General features: G+C 39.9%; 1 protein-coding gene across 1 annotated transcript in view; it reads left to right on the top strand.

Annotated features, from left to right (window-relative positions):
* The window catches only part of brca2 (BRCA2 DNA repair associated), a 117,470-nt gene that overhangs the window by 46,682 nt on the left and 49,302 nt on the right, over nt 1–21,486 (top strand). The window contains 4 exon segments of the mRNA XM_034168830.1: nt 5,995–6,133; nt 11,783–12,039; nt 19,093–19,233; nt 19,321–19,674. Coding sequence (XP_034024721.1) covers nt 5,995–6,133; nt 11,783–12,039; nt 19,093–19,233; nt 19,321–19,674 — 891 coding nt within the window.

The following is a 21,486-nucleotide window of genomic DNA, read 5'->3' on the forward strand; positions in this document are numbered from 1 at the left end:
ATTAGCGCATTACTTTAAAGTAAAAGATATGTGCGATATTTTTACTTAGTAAAAATGACAGAGTTGACATTAATGTTGATAAGTCTTGTTTATAAATCAAAACTATAAGTGAAAACTGCCTTGCTTTTCTACCCCATGTCTGAGGACACTGTATTTTGAATGTAAATTACTTTTTTTTTTTTTTTTTTTTTTTTTGTAGCAGCTTGGCAGCCAGGTCCCTGCTGCTGGGGTAGGATTGAGCTCAGCTACTCACAGCTGCCTCACTGCTGCAAAACACAAAACAGGCAGGAACTAACATGTATGATTTTAGGGTTTACAAACATTTTTGACCATTCAGTTTTACTAACTATGCCAGCAAAAAAAAAAAAAAAATGTTAGCAGACTGAAAGTTAGTAGATCTAAATTTAGCAGAAGCTAATTGGTCCACTGATGGTTTTCAAGTTGGCTGAAAAACCAATCTGCAAACAAAAACGTTAGCTTCGCTAATTAGCGGTTAGTGGAACTGTGCCCACCACTGTGTATGTGTGTATGTAAAAAAAAAAAAATATATATACACTCAACAAAAATATAAACGCAACACTTTTGGTTTTGCTCCCATTTTGTATGAGATGAACTCAAAGATCTAAAACTTTTTCCACATACACAATATCACCATTTCCCTCAAATATTGTTCACAAACCAGTCTAAATCTGTGATAGTGAGCACTTCTCCTTTGCTGAGATAATCCATCCCACCTCACAGGTGTGCCATACCAAGATGCTGATTAGACACCATGATTAGTGCACAGGTGTGCCTTAGACTGCCCACAATAAAAGGCCACTCTGAAAGGTGCAGTTTTATCACACAGCACAATGCCACAGATGTTGCAAGGTTTGAGGGAGCGTGCAATTGGCATGCTGACAGCAGGAATGTCAACCAGAGCTGTTGCTCGTGTATTGAATGTTCATTTCTCTACCATAAGCCGTCTCCAAAGGCGTTTCAGAGAATTTGGCAGTACATCCAACCAGCCTCACAACAGACCACATGTAACCACACCAGCCCAGGACCTCCACATCCAGCATGTTCACCTCCAAGATCGTCTGAGACCAGCCACTCGGACAGCTGCTGAAACAATCGGTTTGCATAACCAAAGAATTTCTGCACAAACTGTCAGAAACCGTCTCAGGGAAGCTCATCTGCATGCTCGTCGTCCTCATCAGGGTCTTGACCTGACTCCAGTTCGTTGTTGTAACCGACTTCAGTGGGCAAATGCTCACATTCGCTGGCGTTTTGCACGTTGGAGAGGTGTTCTCTTCACGGATGAATCCCGGTTCACACTGTCCAGGGCAGATGGCAGACAGCGTGTGTGGCGTCATGTGGGTGAGCGGTTTTCTGATGTCAATGTTGTGGATCGAGTGGCCCATGGTGGCGGTGGGGTTATGGTATGGGTAGGCATCTGTTATGGACGAAGAACACAGGTGCATTTTATTGATGGCATTTTGAATGCACAGAGATACCGTGACGAGATCCTGAGGCCCATTGTTGTGCCATACATCCAAGAACATCACCTCATGTTGCAGCAGGATAATGCACGGCCCCATGTTGCAAGGATCTGTACACAATTCTTGGAAGCTGAAAATGTCCCAGTTCTTGCATGGCCGGCATACTCACCAGACATGTCACCCATTGAGCATGTTTGGGATGCTCTGGACCGGCGTATACGACAGCGTGTACCAGTTCCTGCCAATATCCAGCAACTTCACACAGCCATTGAAGAGGAGTGGACCAACATTCCACAGGCCACAATTGACAATCTGATCAACGCTATGCGAAGGAGATGTGTTGCACTGCATGAGGCAAATGGTCACACCAGATACTGACTGGTATCCCCCCCCAATAAAACAAAACTGCACCTTTCAGAGTGGCCTTTTATTGTGAGCAGTCTAAGGCACACCTGTGCACTAATCATGGTGTCTAATCAGCATCTTGGTATGGCACACCTGTGAGGTGGGATGGATTATCTCAGCAAAGGAGAAGTGCTCACTATCACAGATTTAGACTGGTTTGTGCACAGTATTTGACGGAAATGGTGATATTGTGTATGTGGAAAAAGTTTTAGATCGTTGAGTTCATCTCATACAAAATGGGAGCAAAACCAAAAGTGTTGCGTTTATATTTTTGTTGAGTATATATATATATATAAACAACTACAAATTATAAAGAAGACAATATTCATACGGTTGAGGGTATTTTAGCATTTCGTTATATTTCCAAAATTTCGCACTGTGAGTAGCTCGTTGGCGCCTAAAATTTTGGACACTCTGATGTTTTGTTTTTGTTGTTGTTTGGGGACACACAGAAGTTCAGTTTTTGCCTAAAACTTTGCGAGTCATTTTGACTGGTTTTAGATGCACTGAAAGCAAGAATAATAGACAAAAAATGACACTTATGTTATAATATCAAAGTTCTTTCACGTTTCTCTCTGTTAATAAAATAAATAACATTGGAAAGTTTACATTTGCTCTCTTCAAAAATGACACACTGTACCTTTAATCCAGTAAAACAGGCAGAGTTTTTCTGTCATGTTGACAGTTTTTTCTTTTTAACATTTCTGAGTGGGATTTCATACTTTTTTTTTAAAAACAATATAACCCCTAATTGTCTTGTTTGAACAAGAGCTAAATCTGGACTGATTTGATTGTCAAATCAGAATAAAATTTATTGCAAAGTAAGTTCTCACATACAAGTAATTTGATCTGGGGTCATTGGTGCATAAACAACAATAATAAAAAGAAAATGAAAAATAAGTTGTGCAAGAAGTAAAGAAGGAAATCTGCTCTTTTATTGATGAAATCCTTGATGAAAAACTTTCTGAATCAGTTTTTCCACACTTGATTGTTTCACTGAGGCTATGTGGTGAAAATGATGGTTGATTAAAATTGCTTCGCTGCTTTTTTACAGCATGTAGCATCTGCTGTTAAGGCCTAGTTCAAAAATAATGAAGCCTAACTGCTGATTTGCATTCCATTTGTCATGAACAAACCTTTATTTTATTTAGCACCACCCAGATTTATCTGTGAGTTGCCTATAGTCTCTTTGACAGGTACTGAAAATTTCATGGAAAAATTCCACACAGTTCCAGAGATGCAAGAAATTTACCCCAAAAATAGCACTTTTTTTCATCAATTTTGTGTGACATTGATATTTAGCATTATCATTTAAAGTTGAATGTTAAAGAAATAACCTTGTATTTTTGTCAGTTTGTTTGTTTGTGCTTCATACTAACACACAGTAATACATTTTTGTAAAGGTGGAAATGTCATTTCCTAGAAAAAACATCGTGTTTCTAAAGCAAGGTGAAACTGTCGCAAGCATAACGCTGAGAATAAGTCCTTGATTTATTTATGTGTCAAAACCTTAGCTATATCTCCTACTCTGCTTCAATAGAATAATTCTATTACTTGTTCAATAATACCAGGAACTAATGGGCAGAATTTCTTTGTTTCAGGCTTCTGCAGACTAAAGAAGATGCCTCCAACTGTTGTCGCAAACGTTACGCTCTAGCACTTTATAGTATACGAGGTCTGTCAATAAAGTAACGGTCCTTTTTATTTATTTATTTTTTTAAACTATATGGATTTGATTCATATGTTTTTACGTCAGACAAGCTTGAACTCTCGTGCGCTTGCGTGAGTTTTTCCATGCCTGTCGGTGATGTCATTCGCCTGTGAGCACGCCTTGTGGAAGGAGTGGTCCCGCCCCCTCGTCGGATTTTCATTGTCTGGAAATGGCGGAATGATTTGGACTTTTTTTCCATCAGAATTTTTTCAAAAGCTGTTAGAGACTGGCACCTGGAAACCATTCGAAAAATTTATCTGGCTTTCGGTGAAAATTTTACGGGCTTCACAGAGAATAAGGACTGTTACTACAGCTTTAAGGACGGCTTTAAGGATGCTCGGCGCGCCGCGCTCCGAGCTGCGATGACGAGGCAGAAAACGCCAGATCATTTCTAAGCTGATGGCTCTGTGGATACGAGACCGTCATGTGCACTTTCTCTGGTTATCACAAGAGCTGGACATCAGCCATTTTCCGGCTGATTTCACTTTTAACAAGAGATTTTGTCATGGAAAGTCGCGCGGAGGCTTTGTGCGTAACAACCGATTCGCTGTTTGAGCGAGACAAACCTCCGTTTCGACGTGTTAGAGGACAAGTTAGGACATGCCCAGCTCTCCACAATTTCTGTGATACTTACTGGACTGGTAAGCATTGAAAGCCGAGATAGGCATGTCCCAACTTGTCCTCTAACACTCCGAAACGAAGGTGTTCCTTTGTCTCGCTCAAACAGCGAATCGGTCGTTACGCACGAAGCCTCCGCGTGGCTTTCTGATGGAAAAAAAGTCCAAATCATTCCGCCATTTCCAGACAATGAAAATCCGACGAGGGGGCGGGACCACTCCTTCCACAAGGCATGCTCACAGGCGAATGACGTCACCGACAGGCGTGGAAAAACTCACGCATGCACACGAGGGTTCAAGCTTGTCTGACGTAAAAACATATGAATCAAATCCATATAGTTTAAAAAAAAATAAATAAGGACCGTTACTTTATTGACAGACCTCGTATATGCACTGATAATTTCTAGCAATGACTGAACCGAGACCAATAGAAATATTGAAACTCTGATATATAACCATACCTAAAATAACATTTCACAAAAAAGACCACTTTTAAATTTTGATGGTTATGTCACACTTTGGTGTCATTATTTTTGAACTCGGCCTTAATGCTTTTCCTCCTCTCTCTCGCTCTCTCTCTCTCTCTCGCTGGCTCCTCTCTCTGTGAGGGAAGGAGAGACTTGTCGCTCTCACATGTCTTTGCGGCTTATTTGTGCAAACTTAGGAAACATGAAAGCTTTCATCTGTAAAATAAAACCTTAATGTGTCACTAGCTAAGCAGGCAGGAGCAGCTCTTTTTATTGGAAGACTTTGACGGAGTTTTTGTTCTTTCATTCTCTGAGCTGCGGTTGGCCTGCTGCCGGCGGGGGCAGGGTGAGCAGGCAGCAGAATCCATTCAGCATAAACAGGCTGTCTGGATTAAAAAATATCTGACAGCACGGCACTGTCCTAACAGTATGATGGCGCAACGTCGTTGTTCCATTGTCTGGAGAGAACCCTGCTTCATTATTTGGAAGGGTCATATTAACTACTTCTTTTTAGGTGCTTCATTGTGTTTTGCCACTTCTCCAGCAAATAATAATTATTGACTAGATATATAGAACAACCCCACATCAGCTCACACTTAATTTTCATTAATTGCTGTACAGATTCCTTTGTTTTCAATATATTATTTGTCTTGGTTATATGTTGAAAATGTAAATTTGAAATGTATTTCTATTTCAGTGAATTTTGTGTATGGCAGTGCTCCATTTCAATTCAGGAATTTTAAATTTCATACCTTCACTTTGGAGGATTCCCTCATTTTAAAATGGCCCAGTGACATCCCTGTATATGCATATGTGCCAGACAAGTAAACCAAAATTTATTTAAAACTATAACTAGATAACCAATTGCAGAAGTTATTTATACAGTAACACCAGAAATTTAACTCTGAATGAATAGATTTATGTTCTGCTATAGCCAAAGATGTATAGTTGGTCATAATATGGTCTAGTAGTGTAGTTGTAAATAATTAATAATAAAGTATTTTATTTCTGAAAGCCTGTCCTCCTTCCATGACTGGTTATCAAGTAGAGCATTTGGAAAGTATTCACAGTGCTTCACTTTTCCCACATTTTGTTGAATTATGATCACACTTCAGATGTGCTGACCAGTCACAGTCACATAGTGACATGACAGGAACCTCACCTCATTGAATAAACCTTCAACACTGGTTAAGATCCACTGCCTTTCTCCACCTACAGGTCATGCAGTACTGTGTCCCACCACACGTAAAGATAATAATAAGACGGTCCTGAAAGAAAGGTGACATTATATCATTTATCTTATTTTTATTCAGGTGTCCCAGGAGTGGTTGTCAACACGTTTTCAACCTCGGGCATCTGTCAGTTTTGTGGATCTTCAAAACCCAGAATTCCAGCCATTGTGTGGAGAGGTTGATCTTGTGGGCTATGTCATCACAATCATTGATGAGCATGGTGAAACCCCTCCCCCCACCAACACACACACACACAACTGTTTTTTGCCCCCGTGTTTGTTTTTTAATGGTATAACTCCAAAATGCAAATTAAAACCTCTCACATTGATTCTTATATTTACATTGACTTCTGTTTTATTGCAGACAGTATCAACCCAAGATATTTCAGGTTTTCTGTGGGTTATCTTTGCCCTTTTTTACACTGAATTTCCTCCAGATTCCTTGAATCAGTGATATTATGCGCTCAATGTAGTGGGAGAAATATGGAGATTTCCTCCCATCTTTATTTGAGGAACCTAATTTTTAAACATTTCAATAATTTTCTCACTCGTTTGTTGACAAACTAGAGGTTCTCTGCCCGTCTTTGCTCCTCAAAGATTCAGCCTTTCATACTCATCTGTTTTTATTTTGTGTGTGTGTGTGTAGTCCTGAAATGAAGGAATGGATGTATATTAACTAGTGTTGTCACAAATCACAAAAGCCACATTCAGATTGGATGTGGTCTTTTTTAAGTCACAGATAATCATTTTTTGGATCAGGAAAAAGGAAAAAAAAAAGACAAATATTACTTTTTCTACTTTTTAAAAACAATTTAAGGTGGCCAGTGTTTTACAGAATATTTTAAAATAAAACACTTAATTGTTGTATTAAATTGCAATATTAACAATATCAGTGAATTAAAAAACTGCATTTGTCAAAATCATTAAAAGTAAAAGGAATAAAACTGATCTGAGTTCATAACTTTAAAGACTTATTTCACACCACAAGTACACATAATTGCACAAAGTCTGGCCTGGCCACAGCTATGGAATTTCAGCTGTGCTGCACACCCTCGATTCAGTGGAATCAGACAAATTCAGTGAAAGCCAATTTTTGTTTCAAAGTCAACATGGTTCAAACTCCATTGCTTTATTCTTAAATAGTGCAAATAGTAAGTCAATAATTGTAATAATCATATATTGTATTCTGAAATAAATATTTTTTCAAAGTAGTATAATCTGGTTAATATTATTTTTATTTGAAAAATGGCTTCAAAATGTCTTCAGAAGTGGACCTTTAAGGAGTTTTGGTGGGAGGGCTTTCCCACCCTTCACCTATGTGGCTTCACCCCTGTACAGTCTTGGCGTGTGCTACAGAACAGAAGAGGATGCAGTGTTCTTCAAATATGAGCTATCAAGCAGGGAGACAGACATGCACTATTTCATCACCGCAAGACTCATTGTGTATTTAAACCGAAGCAGTTTATTTAAACCGAAGTAAATATATTTTTTAAATAATCAGCTGTCAAAGAGACAGACGAACACAGTTGATGATCTAGAAGAGACTTATTGTGTAATTAAATTGAATCAGTGCGTTCATGTACAGTAGTGTTCAGAATAATAGTAGTGCTATGTGACTAAAAAGATTAATTCAGGTTTTGAGCATATTTCTTATGGTTACATGGGAAACAAGGTACCAGTAGATTCACTAGATTCTCACAAATCCAACAAGACCAAGCATTCATGATATGCACTCTCTTAAGGCTATGAAATTGGGTTATTATTTAAAAAAAGTAGAAAAGAGGGTGTTCACAATAATAGTAGTGTGAAATTCAGTCAGTGAGTTTGTCAGTTTTGTGGAACAAACAGGTGTGAATCAGGTGTCCCCTATTTAAGGATGAAGCCAGCACCTGTTGAACATGTTTTTCTCTTTGAAAGCCAGAGGAAAATGGGATGTTCAAGACATTGTTCAGAAGAACAGCGTAGTTTGATTAAAAAGTTGATTGGAGAGGGGAAAACTTATACGCAGTTGCAAAAAATTATAGGCTGTTCATCTACAATGATCTCTAATGCTTTAAAATGGACAAAAAAACCAGAGACGCGTGGAAGAAAATGGAAAACCATCAAAATGGATAGAAGAATAACCAGAATGGCAAAGGCTCACCCATTGATCAGCTCCAGGATGATCAAAGACAGTCTGGAGTTACCTGTAAGTGCTGTGACAGTTAGAAGATGCCTGTGTGAAGTTAATTTATTTGCAAGAATCCCCCGCAAAGTCCCTCTGTTAAATAAAAGACGTGCAGAAGAGGTTACAATTTGCCAAAGAACACATCAACTGGCCTAAAGAGAAATGGAGGAATATTTTGTGGAGTGATGAGAGTAAAACTGTTCTGCAGACAGTTTGTGAGATGACCCCCAAACTCTGAATTCAAGCCACAGTTCACAGTGAAGACAGTGAAGCATGGTGGTGCAAGCATCATGATATGGGCATGTTTCTCTTACTATGGTGTTGGGCCTATATATCGCATACCAGGTATCATGGATCAGTTTGGATATGTCAAAATACTTGAAGAGGTCATGTTGCCTTATGCTGAAGAGGACATGCTCTTGAAATGGGTGTTTCAACAAGACAATGACCCCAAGCACCCTAGTAAACGAGCAAAATCTTGGTTCCAAACCAACAGAATTAATGTTTTGGAGTGGCCTGCCCAATCCCCGGACCTAAATCCAATTGAGAACTTGTGGGGTGACATCAAAACAGCTGTTTCTGAAGCAAAACCAAGAAATTTGAATGAATTGTGGAATGTTGTTAAAGAATCTTAGAGTGGAATAACAGCTGAAAGGTGCCACAAGTTGGTTAACTCCATGCCTCGCAGATGTGAAGAAATCTTGAAAAACTGTGGTTATACAACTAAATACTAGTTTAGTGATTCACAGGATTGCTAAAAAAAGCAGTTTGAACATAATAGTTTTGAGTTTGTAGCGTCAACACCAGATGCTACTATTATTGTGAACACCCCCTTTTCTACTTTTTTTAACTAATAGCCCAATTTCCAGGGATGAGATTTTTCCGCTGATTTCCACACATTTGACAGTCCCGGGGGTCGATTTTGTGAAACGTCCAAATCCGTTGAGAAAATTTTAGTGGGGGGGGGGAGAATGCAAAAAAAAAAAAAAAAAATTTAATGCCAGGAGTACCTTTGTTTAATAAAATTGTCGTCTATTCAGAACACTGAGTGGTCTTTGTTTGTTATCGCCGACGCAGCAAGTTTGATCAGTCCGTCAATCAGCCGAATGCGGAAGTAACGCTGTGCTGATCAGTGACCAGTATGAAGTACCGGTAGGTGCACAATGAGCATGTCGTGTAAGGGAGGTCACTGTGTAGTCTTTCATCTTCCAATATTCGGTAGTTTTCTCTCCAACAAATCATAAAAAACCGCGACAGTATCGAAGCGCAGTCGAAGCTATTACTTACGCACGTTTTCATTGGTTATTACGAAGCTTATGACCAATCAGCGCAAAGGTTATATATGCGTTTCTCCCGCCCTTTCTTCAGTGTTGCGCGCGCGCACACACACACACACACAGTCAGTGGATTATGTAAACAGACATTTTGACGTTATTGTAGTGTGCTAGAACATTGTAATTATCTATACATGTATGTGTGTGTATATTATATACATGTATACACGTGACGACAGTGTTATAGGTGGAGATCACATCGACTAAATATAAACCTTATATGGTCTGACAGTTCAATGGACATAGAACATTGGATTATACATGTACATGTATTTGAGGATATACATGTACATGTATGTTTGTTGACAAGTGTGTCATGCTGAAAGTGGAGAATGCTGAAAATCAAGTAAGTCTAGTTATGAAAAAATATTTTGGTCACAAAAATACACATGTACAGTAGATGGTCTTAGTAAGGGTTTACAGTTTGAATTATAGATATGAACACCTGGCATTTCTAGTAGTTTTTAATATCATTTTAGTGCAATTTACATGTTTTAAATCAGTAAAAATGCTTTGGCGTCAGGGGGACTTTGTCCCCCTGACCCCCTGGCCAGGGCTCCGCCCTGGACCCGCCAGAGCCTGCGGCCCCTGGACCCTGGCTTATTTTCCTCTGAAAATCGAATTTGCCAATCTCATCCCTGAATTTCATAGCCTTTTTTTTTTTTTTTTTTTTTTGCCGTACATTTTCTGCGGATGCCACGGCCACTACGTTTTTGTGAAAACGTACGGAGGCAGTAGCAAGAGGAGGGACGGAGTACGTTCAGCGCACGTCTCTAGGAGTGTAACGATAAAGAGAGTTGACAGTAAAGCAGTGTGTGTGTGTGGGGTCGCTTTTCTTTTTATGAGCGGGACCGGAGCGGCAGGTGTTTTTCGGCGTCGGCGATGCATGAGCATGTCCATCCTACAGTGGTCAGTTGTACGAGTGTTTACTTGCCTCGAAAAGTTACAGCTAGTTAACAGACTGAAGCTGTGGAGTGTGTGTTGCTGACATTTGGAAATAAAGTCCAAGTTCAAGTGAGAAGCTGCGTTGTACATGCAAGTCTGTCGGCCTCCATAGTATGTGGTGAGTGCCGTAATCCGTACTGCCTACGTACTGATTTGGTTAATTCAATATTAATTGAATGAAAATGTGCTGCTTTGAATCCGTACTGAGGCAGTACTCACAACGTGCGTCATCTGTACTGCTGGTGAATCCGCAGCCTGACCGCAGCGAAAGTTCTGCATGCACTAAAACCTCTACGGCTTGTCTGCGTGTGTCTGCGTTCGTACTGAGGCAGTACTTACGAAGTACGGATCTCCAAATTTAGCCCACGTTTTTGCAAGTAGACTGCACGCACTTGTAAGTACGGCGGGTTGTGACCACGACTTTAAGAGTGTGCATATCATGAATGCTTGGTCTTGTTGGATTTGTGAGAATCTACTGAATCTACTGGTACCTTGTTTCCCATGTAACAATAAGAAATATACTCAAAACCTGGATTAATATTTTTAGTCACATAGCACTACTATTATTCTGAACACTACTGTATGTTGATCGGTGCAGACGAAGCTAGAGGATGTGCACTTTTTTAGAGAATCAGGCTAAAAGGACTAATTAAAAATGCTTTTATCAGGCTGATTCTTAATGGATTCAAACAGAGGCTTGATCTGTAATCAGCAAGGTGCACAGTGGCTTTATCAGCGCAGCTTTTGGGGAAATAAATGCTTACAAACTGCACTTCACCGAAACAGAGCATGACGTGAAGCTGCACTCTGTGATTTTTACCATGATTACATCGAAATAAATGCAGTTAATGCTTAAAAAGAAGTCATCGTGACACAAAATCAACTCTTATGTAAACTTTGTGATTAACCCATTTTGCCCCACTGGCAACAATTGTTGCCAAAGTGTATGGGTCACGGATCGGCTGTGATCCGTTACACCACTAATATTAATAATAATTCCTTCATTTGCCATTGTACATACATACATACATACATACATACATACATACAGGTCAGGGGTCAGTGAAAGGAGCAGACCTTAAATAAGCATGTTTTTGATTGTGGGAGGAAACCGAAGTTTCCGGAGTTAACCCACGCAGACACAGGGAGAACATGCAAACTCCACACAGAAAGGACGGGAAGCGATCCTATGACCTTCTTGCTGTGAGGCACCAGTACTAACCACTAAGGCACCGAGGCATCATATTAACAAATGAAATGAAGCTTATGATACAAAACATGTTAAATCTTGGGTTCATACTGTCGGCAACGAAATAGAAATCAAAGTAATTGTATGATGCATTTTCTACACCGCCCCACCTATTTCTGCTTTGGGGTTGTATTCACTAGTTTGTTGAACGTTTGTCTACTGTTTTTGAATTTAGGTTCTTCTCCTGCATTTTATCTGGTCGACGGGGAACAGAACTTTGTTAAAGTGCGCTGTTTCAGTGGCTTTGCTCAGTCTGGCTTGGAGGACATTGTCAAACCACTGGTGCTGCTGGCTCTGAGCAACCTTCAGCTGAGAACTCACTGCTCATCAACCCTTCCTGTTGCGTTTGCTGGAGACTTGACCATCTTTTCTACCAACCCTAAAGAAATTCATTTGCAGGAGACCCTCGGCAAACTAAGAAACATGATTCAGGTATACTTCAGTATAATTCAAAACTACTAAGGCATGACATGTTCATTACTCTGTTCTCCACATCAGTTAAACCTGCCATGTACTCCCCAGATTTTGATTCCAGCTAATACAATAAAAATAGAACATTACCCTCCAGAAGTCTTTTCATTAAACATGTACTCACAGTTTGTGACCCGTTGAGGTCTTTGAAACTCCTTCTCAATAACTCCTGTTTCATAACAGACAAACAGCAGCTTGTTAAATCTGCTGCTGTGCTGCGCCTGGATCATGGCAACCGCATTTGGCCCAGCCTCCTTTTGTGTGGCCATGCTTTATCGTGGTATCTGAAGTTAAACTTTGAAGAAGAAAAAATTGGTTGAACACACAACCTGACATCTGCCAGTGTTGACCAACGGCATTCTGACAGTAAATATGTGCATTAAATTTGACTTATGTTTATTTACATTACATTTATTGTTTACACTCATGCAGTTGGTAGTTGGGAGGGTAGTGATGAAGGTTAGTGAAATTGAGTATTCCTAATCTTTAGGGAATTCTTTAATGTGAAAAGTACTTGCATATTTTTTTTTGTGGGAAGTAGTGTTTTTATCCCACTGGTCTGAGGGGATATATCGATCAGCGTGTCTGTCTGTCCATCCGTTATCACTTGCTAGCAGCAATCTCAAGAACCAGTTGACCAATTTCATATTTAGCATAAGTGTGTACTTGGGTGATCCCCCAACATTTTGTATTACTGATTTGTGGGGACCGGGAGGATATATCATCTCCTGATGACTCTTGCTATACCAGTGATCAGGCTTTGTTGGACTATGGTAGGATTACATCATTAATGAGCACATCTCTTAACTTTAGCTTTTTCTTTTCTTCATGCCTCCGATTTTTCCGCACAATGCACTGCAATTTTAGGGAGTTCGGTGCTTGCATATATGCACAGCAGATGTTAGCTCTAATTCAAAGGACATAACTAATATTTTAAACATTTAGGAGTTATGGCTATTTACAACCCCTGGCAATAATTATGGAATCACCGGCCTCGGAGGATGTTCATTCAGTTGTTTCATTTTGTAGAAAAAAAAAAAGCAGATCACAGACATGACACAAAACTAAAGTCATTTCAAATGGCAACTTTCTGGCTTTAAGAAACACTATAAGAAATCAGGAAAAATATTTGTGGCAGTCAGTAACGGTTACTTTTTTAGACCAAGCAGAGGGAAAAAAATATGGACTCACTCAATTCTGAGGAATAAATTATGGAATCACCCTGTAAATTTTCATCCCCAAAACTAACACCTGCATCAAATCAGATCTGCTCGTTAGTCTGCATCTAAAAAGGAGTGATCACACCTTGGAGAGCTGTTGCACCAAGTGGACTGACATGAATCATGGCTCCAACACGAGAGATGTCAATTGAAACAAAGGAGAGGTTTATCAAACTCTTAAAAGAGGGTAAATCATCACGCAATGTTGCAAAAGATGTTGGTTGTTCACAGTCAGCTGTGTCTAAACTCTGGACCAAATACAAACATGGGAAGGTTGTTAAAGGCAAACATACTGGTAGACCAAGGAAGACATCAAAGCGTCAAGACAGAAAACTTAAGCAGTATGTCTCAAAAATCGAAAATGCACAACAAAACAAATGAGGAACGAATGGAAGGAAACTGGAGTCAACGTCTGTGACTGAACTGTAAGAAACCGCCTAAAGGAAATGGGATTTACATACAGAAAAGATAAATGAAAGCCATCATTAACACCTAAACAGAAAAAACAAGGTTACAATGGGCTAAGGAAAAGCTGTCATGGACTGTGGATGACTGGATGAAAGTCATATTCAGTGATGAATCTCGAATCTGCATTGGGCAAGGTGATGATGCTGGAACTTTTGTTTGGTGCCGTTCCAATGAGATTTATAAAGATGACTGCCTGAAGAGAACATTTAAATTTCCACAGTCATTGATGATATGGGGCTGCATGTCAGGTAAAGGCACTGGGGAGATGGCTGTCATTACATAATCAATAAATGCACAAGTTTACGTTGATATTTTGGACACTTTTTTAGCCCATCAATTGAAAGGATGTTTGAGGATGATGAAATCATTTTTCAAGATGATAATGCATCTTGCCATAGAGCAAAAACTGTGAAAACATTCCTTGCAAAAAGACACATAGGGTCAATGTCATGGCCTGCAAATAGTCTGGATCTTATTCCAATTGAAAATCTTTAGTGGAAGTTAAAGAAAATGGTCCATAACAAGGCTCCAACCTGCAAAGCTGAACTGGCAACAGCAATCAGAGAAAGTTGGAGCCAGACTGATGAAGAGTACTGTTTGTCACTCATTAAGTCCATGCCTCAGAGACTGCAAGCTGTTATAAAAGCCAGAGGTGGTGCAACAAAATACTAGTGATGTGTTGGAGCGTTCTTTTGTTTTTCATGATTCCATAATTTGTTCCTCAGAATTGAGTGATTCCATATTTTTTTCCCTCTGCTTGGTCTAAAAAAGTAACTGTTACTGACTGCCACAATTTTTTTTCCTGATTTCTTATAGTGTTTCTTAAAGCCAGAAAGTTGCCATTTGAAATGACTTTAGTTTTGTGTCATGTCTGTGATCTGCTTTTTTTTCTACAAAATGAAACAACTTGATGAACATCCTCCGAGGCCGGTGATTCCATAATTTTTGCCAGGGGTTGTATATACATTCTCTCTCCATTTTCAAAGTAAATAGAGAAGGTTTTTCTTAAAAACAACACGTGAAATGCCAACTACTGCTTAGGCACATGGGAGACTTGAGCCTAGATTTGATGTTTTCTTCCATGAAAATCCCTCTCTGTTCCTCTTCACAAAGAAGCCGTAACTGGTTTTGCAACAGACAAAAGTTCTACTGTGCACAGTTTTTCTAATTACTGTACAGCCACAGAACTGTAACTCCTTCAGACCTGTCACCGGTGCCTCACTCATCTCATTAATTTTTGACAACTGCCTACTACAGACAGATGTACTATACAGTATCATACTGATCAATCAATCAGTTTTTTTATATAGCGCCAAATCACAACAAACAGTTGCCCCAAGGCACTTTATATTGTAAGGCAAGGCCATACAATAATTATGTAAAACCCCAACGGTCAAAACGACCCCCTGTGAGCAAGCACTTGGCTACAGTGGGAAGGAAAAACTCCCTTTTAACAGGAAGAAACCTCCAGCAGAACCAGGCTCAGGGAGGGGCAGTCTTTTGTTGGGGCTGAGGGAGAGAACCAGGAAAAAGACATGCTATGGAGGGGAGCAGAGATCGATCACTAATGATTAAATGCACAGTGGTGCATACAGAGCAAAAAGAGAAAGAAACAGTGCATCATGGGAACCCCCCAGCAGTCTACGTCTATAGCAGCATAACTAAGGGATGGTTCAGGGTCACCTGATCCAGCCCTAACTATAAGCTTTAGCAAAAAGGAAAGTTTTAAGCCTAATCTTAAAAGTAGAGAGGGTGTCTGTCTCCCTGATCTGAATTGGGAGCTGGTTCCACAGGAGAGGAGCCTGAAAGCCGAAGGCTCTGCCTCCCATTCTACTCCCACAAACCCTAGGAACTACAAGTAAGCCTGCAGTCTGAGAGCGAAGCGCTCTATTGGGGTGATATGGTACTACGAGGTCCCTAAGATAAGATGGGACCTGATTATTCAAAACCTTATAAGTAAGAAGAAGAATTTTAAATTCTATTCTAGAATTAACAGGAAGCCAATGAAGAGAGGCCAATATGGGTGAGATATGCTCTCTCCTTCTAGTCCCCGACAGTACTCTAGCTGCAGCATTTTGAATTAACTGAAGGCTTTTTAGGGAACTTTTAGGACAACCTGATAATAATGAATTACAATAGTCCAGCCTAGAGGAAATAAATGCATGAATTAGTTTTTCAGCATCACTCTGAGACAAGACCTTTCTGATTTTAGAGATATTGCGTAAATGCAAAAAAGCAGTCCTACATATTTGTTTAATATGCGCTTTGAATGACATATCCTGATCAAAAATGACTCCAAGATTTCTCACAGTATTACTAGAGGTCAGGGTAATGCCATCCAGAGTAAGGATCTGGTTAGACACCATGTTTCTAAGATTTGTGGGGCCAAGTACAATAACTTCAGTTTTATCTGAGTTTAAAAGCAGGAAATTAGAGGTCATCCATGTCTTTATGTCTGTAAGACAATCCTGCAGTTTAGCTAATTGGTGTGTGTCCTCTGGCTTCATGGATAGATAAACAATGAAAATTTAAGCAATACCGTCTAATAATACTGCCTAAGGGAAGCATGTATAAAGTGAATAAAATTGGTCCTAGCACAGAACCTTGTGGAACTCCATAATTAACTTTAGTCTGTGAAGAAGATTCCCCATTTACATGAACAAATTGTAATCTATTAGACAAATATGATTCAAACCACCGCAGCGCAGTGCCTTTAATACCTATGGCATACTGATGTCATTCTTCTTTTTTTTTTCCATTGTCTTTTAATATCATTCCAGTATGAGTCACAGCTGGCCCATACCATAAAGAATGTATGCAATTGAAATATTGCAGCAGAAATGTCCTGATCCTCTTCTTCCTCACCAGGACTTTTGAGAAACATGGAATAGAAACATTAGCCAAACAATGGCAATGACAAATGATCACAAAACAGTGGCAACAACAAGGATGCTAACAAAGATAGTGAGAAAAAGTGCTTTATTGAGTTGGTGTGCATAATGATCGCAGTAATCATAGAAATGTGCAGAGTTTTATATAAGGAGTATATTGGGTAAACACACAATGTGTAAAAAAGCGATAAATCTATTTGAAGAGTGTAGTAGATGCAATGAGATGTCACAGTGTGAATTACTGTTAGAAATTACTCCAGCACCACATCCCCCAACTGCAGGCATGGCCCCTTGTGCACTTAAGGGGCCTACAACCGTGGGAAACACCATAGGGCACATGGTGCAAATTGTGCTTGCCATGGTTGTGCATAGGCGTACACAGCAATTGGAAAAGTCAACTGTGCTCCCAGGACTTGAGACCAGCCACCCAGCAAGAGGATGCACCCAACCACCATCCAGGTGGGAACATTGTATCATCAAAGTGCATGAGATATGGGACACAGGCCACCAGTCTCAGTGCTAAACAGGACCTCCAACCCTACAGATAGAGCAGGCCAATGCCCCACCCACAAACACCATTGTGCACCCTTGGGTCATGGTCCCCGCACTGACTCCAGCTTTACAGGAGGCGATCCATACTGCCCGGTGTGGAGGCATCGACAGCCCCACACCACTTCCTCTCACTCACGACATAGGGTAACAGCAGGACCACCAAACAACACACCATCAAGAGAGACCATGCCCACACTGTGTTTCTTAATGACGTAAATGAAATCCAAAACATATTCAGTTACTTGAAAGTGTTCTTGTATCCATCCCTGACTTTTGTAAAGATGACGAGCTGCAAAGGAATGATTTGTATTAACAATAAATCTTAGTTTGTCCAGTCTAAGAATGGAGGGACTGTATGAAAATTGGCTGTAATTTCTAAATGGGTAATGTGATATTTTTGTTGAATGCTTTGAATTTAAGCTGCACTACAAGCACATCTTGTTTGCTTCATTTCACTGTGGTGGTGTACACAGAAAAATGACCAGTGTTAGATTAACACTGCCAGTGTACATATGGTCCTACTCTGATCAGAGTACTCACTGAAGAACTCATCCCACTTGCTCAAAGGAATTTAATCAGTGAAATCACCTGCTGGAGTCATTGGCTGCAAAGAAAACCTGCACCCTGGTGTAGTGGGCTTGAGACCAGAGGTTCAAATCCCAGCCTGACTGGAAAATCACTAAGGGCCCTTGGGCAAGACCTTAATCCCTAGTTACTCCCGGTGTGTAGTGAGTACCTTGTATGACAGCACCCTCACATCTTGGTGAATGTGAGGCATTACTTATAAAGCGCTTTGAGCATCTGATGTAGCTGGAAAAGCGCTATATATATATATGCAGTCCATTTACCATTTACCCAGTTTCTGAGTGATGGAAGTTACACACACGCACACAGATGGACACAGAGGCCACTTGGCTTTTAATATACTGTGGAGACTCGGTTTTAGAACTCAATTCGTTCCCAGATGTCGTTCGTAAATGGAGTTGTTCGTAAACCAAAACAAATTTTGCCATAAGAAACAATATGAAATGGATTAATCTGTTCCTGGCCCCAAAAAGAACACTGTGTTTTAACTTTTTTAAGAGCATTTCATCCATAAAAGGCAGACAAAAAAGCAAAGAATATGCATAGTATATTACACAAAACAGTAATTACAGTACAGCAATTATAATAAAATTGACAAATTCACCTTACCTGTACAGAAGAGACTTATGTCTGTTCCTCCATCACCGCCCTCTGCTGCTCTTTGTGAAGAAGTTCTAGTTCCTCCGTAGACAGCTCAGTACTGTGGTCACTGACTAACTGCTTTTCATTTATCCAGATCCGCAACAACTGCTTTACCACCTCTTCCACTGTCTGTGATCTTTGTTTGGTCATCACTGTCACTCCTTAACACCATTAGCTCCCTTTATCGCTGCTTTATTTTTAAGTACGGTACAGACGAAGAGTTTGCCATACCGTATTGCAAAGCGAGGTCCGACACATGGAAGCTATTTTCATGCTTTGAAATGATCTCCTTCACTTCTATTGTGGTTCTCACAACTTTCCTCTTATGTTTTTAACCTTGGCTTTTTTTCTTTGGCCCCATAATGGCTTCTTTATGGGCAACACCAACAAAAAAAGGAAACTTCAATGTGTGTAATCCACAGTCCTGTTGAGCGTGTGTGTTCACAGAGCATTTTTCTTGACTATCAGAACAGCTTGAAAGAAGTTGCCAACAAATGCATGACTGAATGGTTTAGGAATGTTTTATCCAGTGCTGCCTGCATAGAAATAAGACAACTGCTGCTCAGCCCACGAGAGCTTGAGGTTCAATGTTTCCTCTGTGTTGTAACAGGTAAAATATTAACTTGTTCAGACTGCACTGTATCCTGTGCTTTCAGGGTCAGGACAAATACTTTTCAGCTGCTGAGGAGAAGCTTTCTCATCTCATTCGAGCTGATGGCCTGAGCTTCACGTCTCCAGCTTTGCAACCTTCAACTCCTGGTCACAAAATGGACAGAAGACAAGACACCCCAGCATCTGTGAGTTGATTTGATAGAGTTCAGTGATGTTACTTTTGATAGCTCCTGTGTGTTCATGAAAACCTCAAGATGTGATCTTTTATGCAGATAACATCTTGCCAGCCAGTCAGAAGCCTTGGTTCATTCACCCCTGTGACCAGGAATCTTCCTCCCATAAATTGTTCGGCAGAGAAAGACCCAAGAAGCCTCAAGAGAAAGAGAGCTCTGGACTATCTTTCTCGTATCCCATCTCCTCCTCCACTAACCCATCTGGGGTCAGTGATTTCACCTTCCATAAAGAAGACTTTTCATCCCCCTCGGAGGTCTGGGACACCTGGCACTTTAAAAACTGCACAGACCCCTGCTCGCAAACCTGATAATTCACCCGTAGAAGTTGAATGGGTCGGTGATGAGGAACTGGTTATGATTGATACCCAGGCTTTCCATGTTGGAGAATTACTATAAATGTAAAGATCAGCACATAATGACTTGTGAAGAGCTCACTAAAGAAGCAAATCTTTTGTTTCATAGGACGAATTAAAAATGTTGCTTTACTTCATGCCTTTATCATGTTACATTGGTCTGTATTCTACTCTTTGGTCTTTTTATAGTCTGTGAAGTTCAGTAAAACTTTCAAAAACTTGAGAAATGTCTGTGTGCTCCATCTGAGAACAACTTGAGGGGTATATATATACACATACACACACACACACAGTGAATGGGAAACTTTAAATAGTCCATAGTTGTGCGTTCAGGTGTGAATGTGCTTGCTTGTCTATTTGTGGCCCTGCGACCCCGCCTCACACCCTATGACTGCTGAAATAGGCTCCAGCCCCCCATGTGACCATTAATTGACGTAAGCAGTTGAAGATGAGTGAGTATAGCTGCACTAGTGGCCCATCTATGTAAATATATTGCAAAAGAATTAATGTAATGTTGAACAAAGAAAGAACTTTGATTTAAAAGACAGTATGTGGGTGAAATGACGTTAGTGGCCTCAGAAAGTAAGTACATCTGCTTCAAGTTAATTCCTGACACAGGAACTTTATATCTGTGTTGTCTAGATGTACAGTAGTGTTCAGAATAATAGTGCTGTGTGACTAAAAAGATTAATCCAGGTTTTGAGTATATTTCTTATTGTTACATGGAAAACAAGGTACCAGTAGATTCTCACAAATCAACAAGACCAAGCATTCATGATATGCACACTTAAGGCTATGAAATTGGGCTATTAGTAAAAAAAGTAGAAAAGGGGGTGTTCAGAATAATAGTAGTGTGGCATTCAGTCAGTGAGTTTGTCAGTTTTGTGGAACAAACAGGTGTGAATCAGGTGTCCCCTATTTAAGGATGAAGCCAGCACCTGTTGAACATGCTTTTCTCTTTGAAAGCCTGAGGAAAATGGGATGTTCAAGACATTGTTCAGAAGAACAGCATAGTTTGATTAAAAAGTTGATTGGAGAGGGGAAAACTTATATGCAGGTGCAAAAAAATTATAGGCTGTTCATCTACAATGATCTCCAATGCTTTAAAATGGACAAAAAAAAAAAAACATGCGTGGAAGAAAATGGAAAACAACCATCAAAATGGATAGAAGAATAACCAGAATGGAAAAGGCTCACCCACTGATCAGCTCCAGGATGATCAAAGACACTCTGGAGTTACCTGTAAGTGCTGTGACAGTTAGAAGATGCCTGTGTGAAGCTAATTTATTTGCAAGAATCCCCCGCAAAGTCCCTCTTAATTAAAAGACGTGCAGAAGAGGTTTACAATTTGCCAAAGAACACATCAACTGGCTTAAGAGAAACAGAGGAATATTTTGTGGACTGATGAGAGTAAAATTGTTCTTTTTGGGTCCAAAGGCTGCAGACAGTTTGTGAGAGGACCCCCAAACTGAATTCAAGCCACAGTTCACAGTGACGACAGTGAGGCATTTTGAATGGTTCCCCAGTTTTGTGAAGTTGTCACTGGAAATAACCATATTTTCCGGAGTATAAGTTGCACCTGTCAAAAAATACCTCTTGAAGAAGAAAAAACATACAGTACATCAGTCACACTGGACTATAAGTTTCACCTTTTTTCTGTTACCAGCTCTTTAATTTGGGATTTTTGTGCTCTGTTGTGTACTTTTTATTTTTGGCATTTACTCATTTATTATTTGAGTTTATTTTGTTTAACAGTCTAATTCCTGGGAAAGTCCAATATAAATGTTTAGTGTCTTTAACAACATACTTTCATGGGTTCTATCTCAACACATCCATTAGCTTTTTGTTCTAG

This window comes from Thalassophryne amazonica, chromosome 4 (assembly GCF_902500255.1).
Source record: "Thalassophryne amazonica chromosome 4, fThaAma1.1, whole genome shotgun sequence".
NCBI lineage: Eukaryota > Metazoa > Chordata > Actinopteri > Batrachoidiformes > Batrachoididae > Thalassophryne > Thalassophryne amazonica.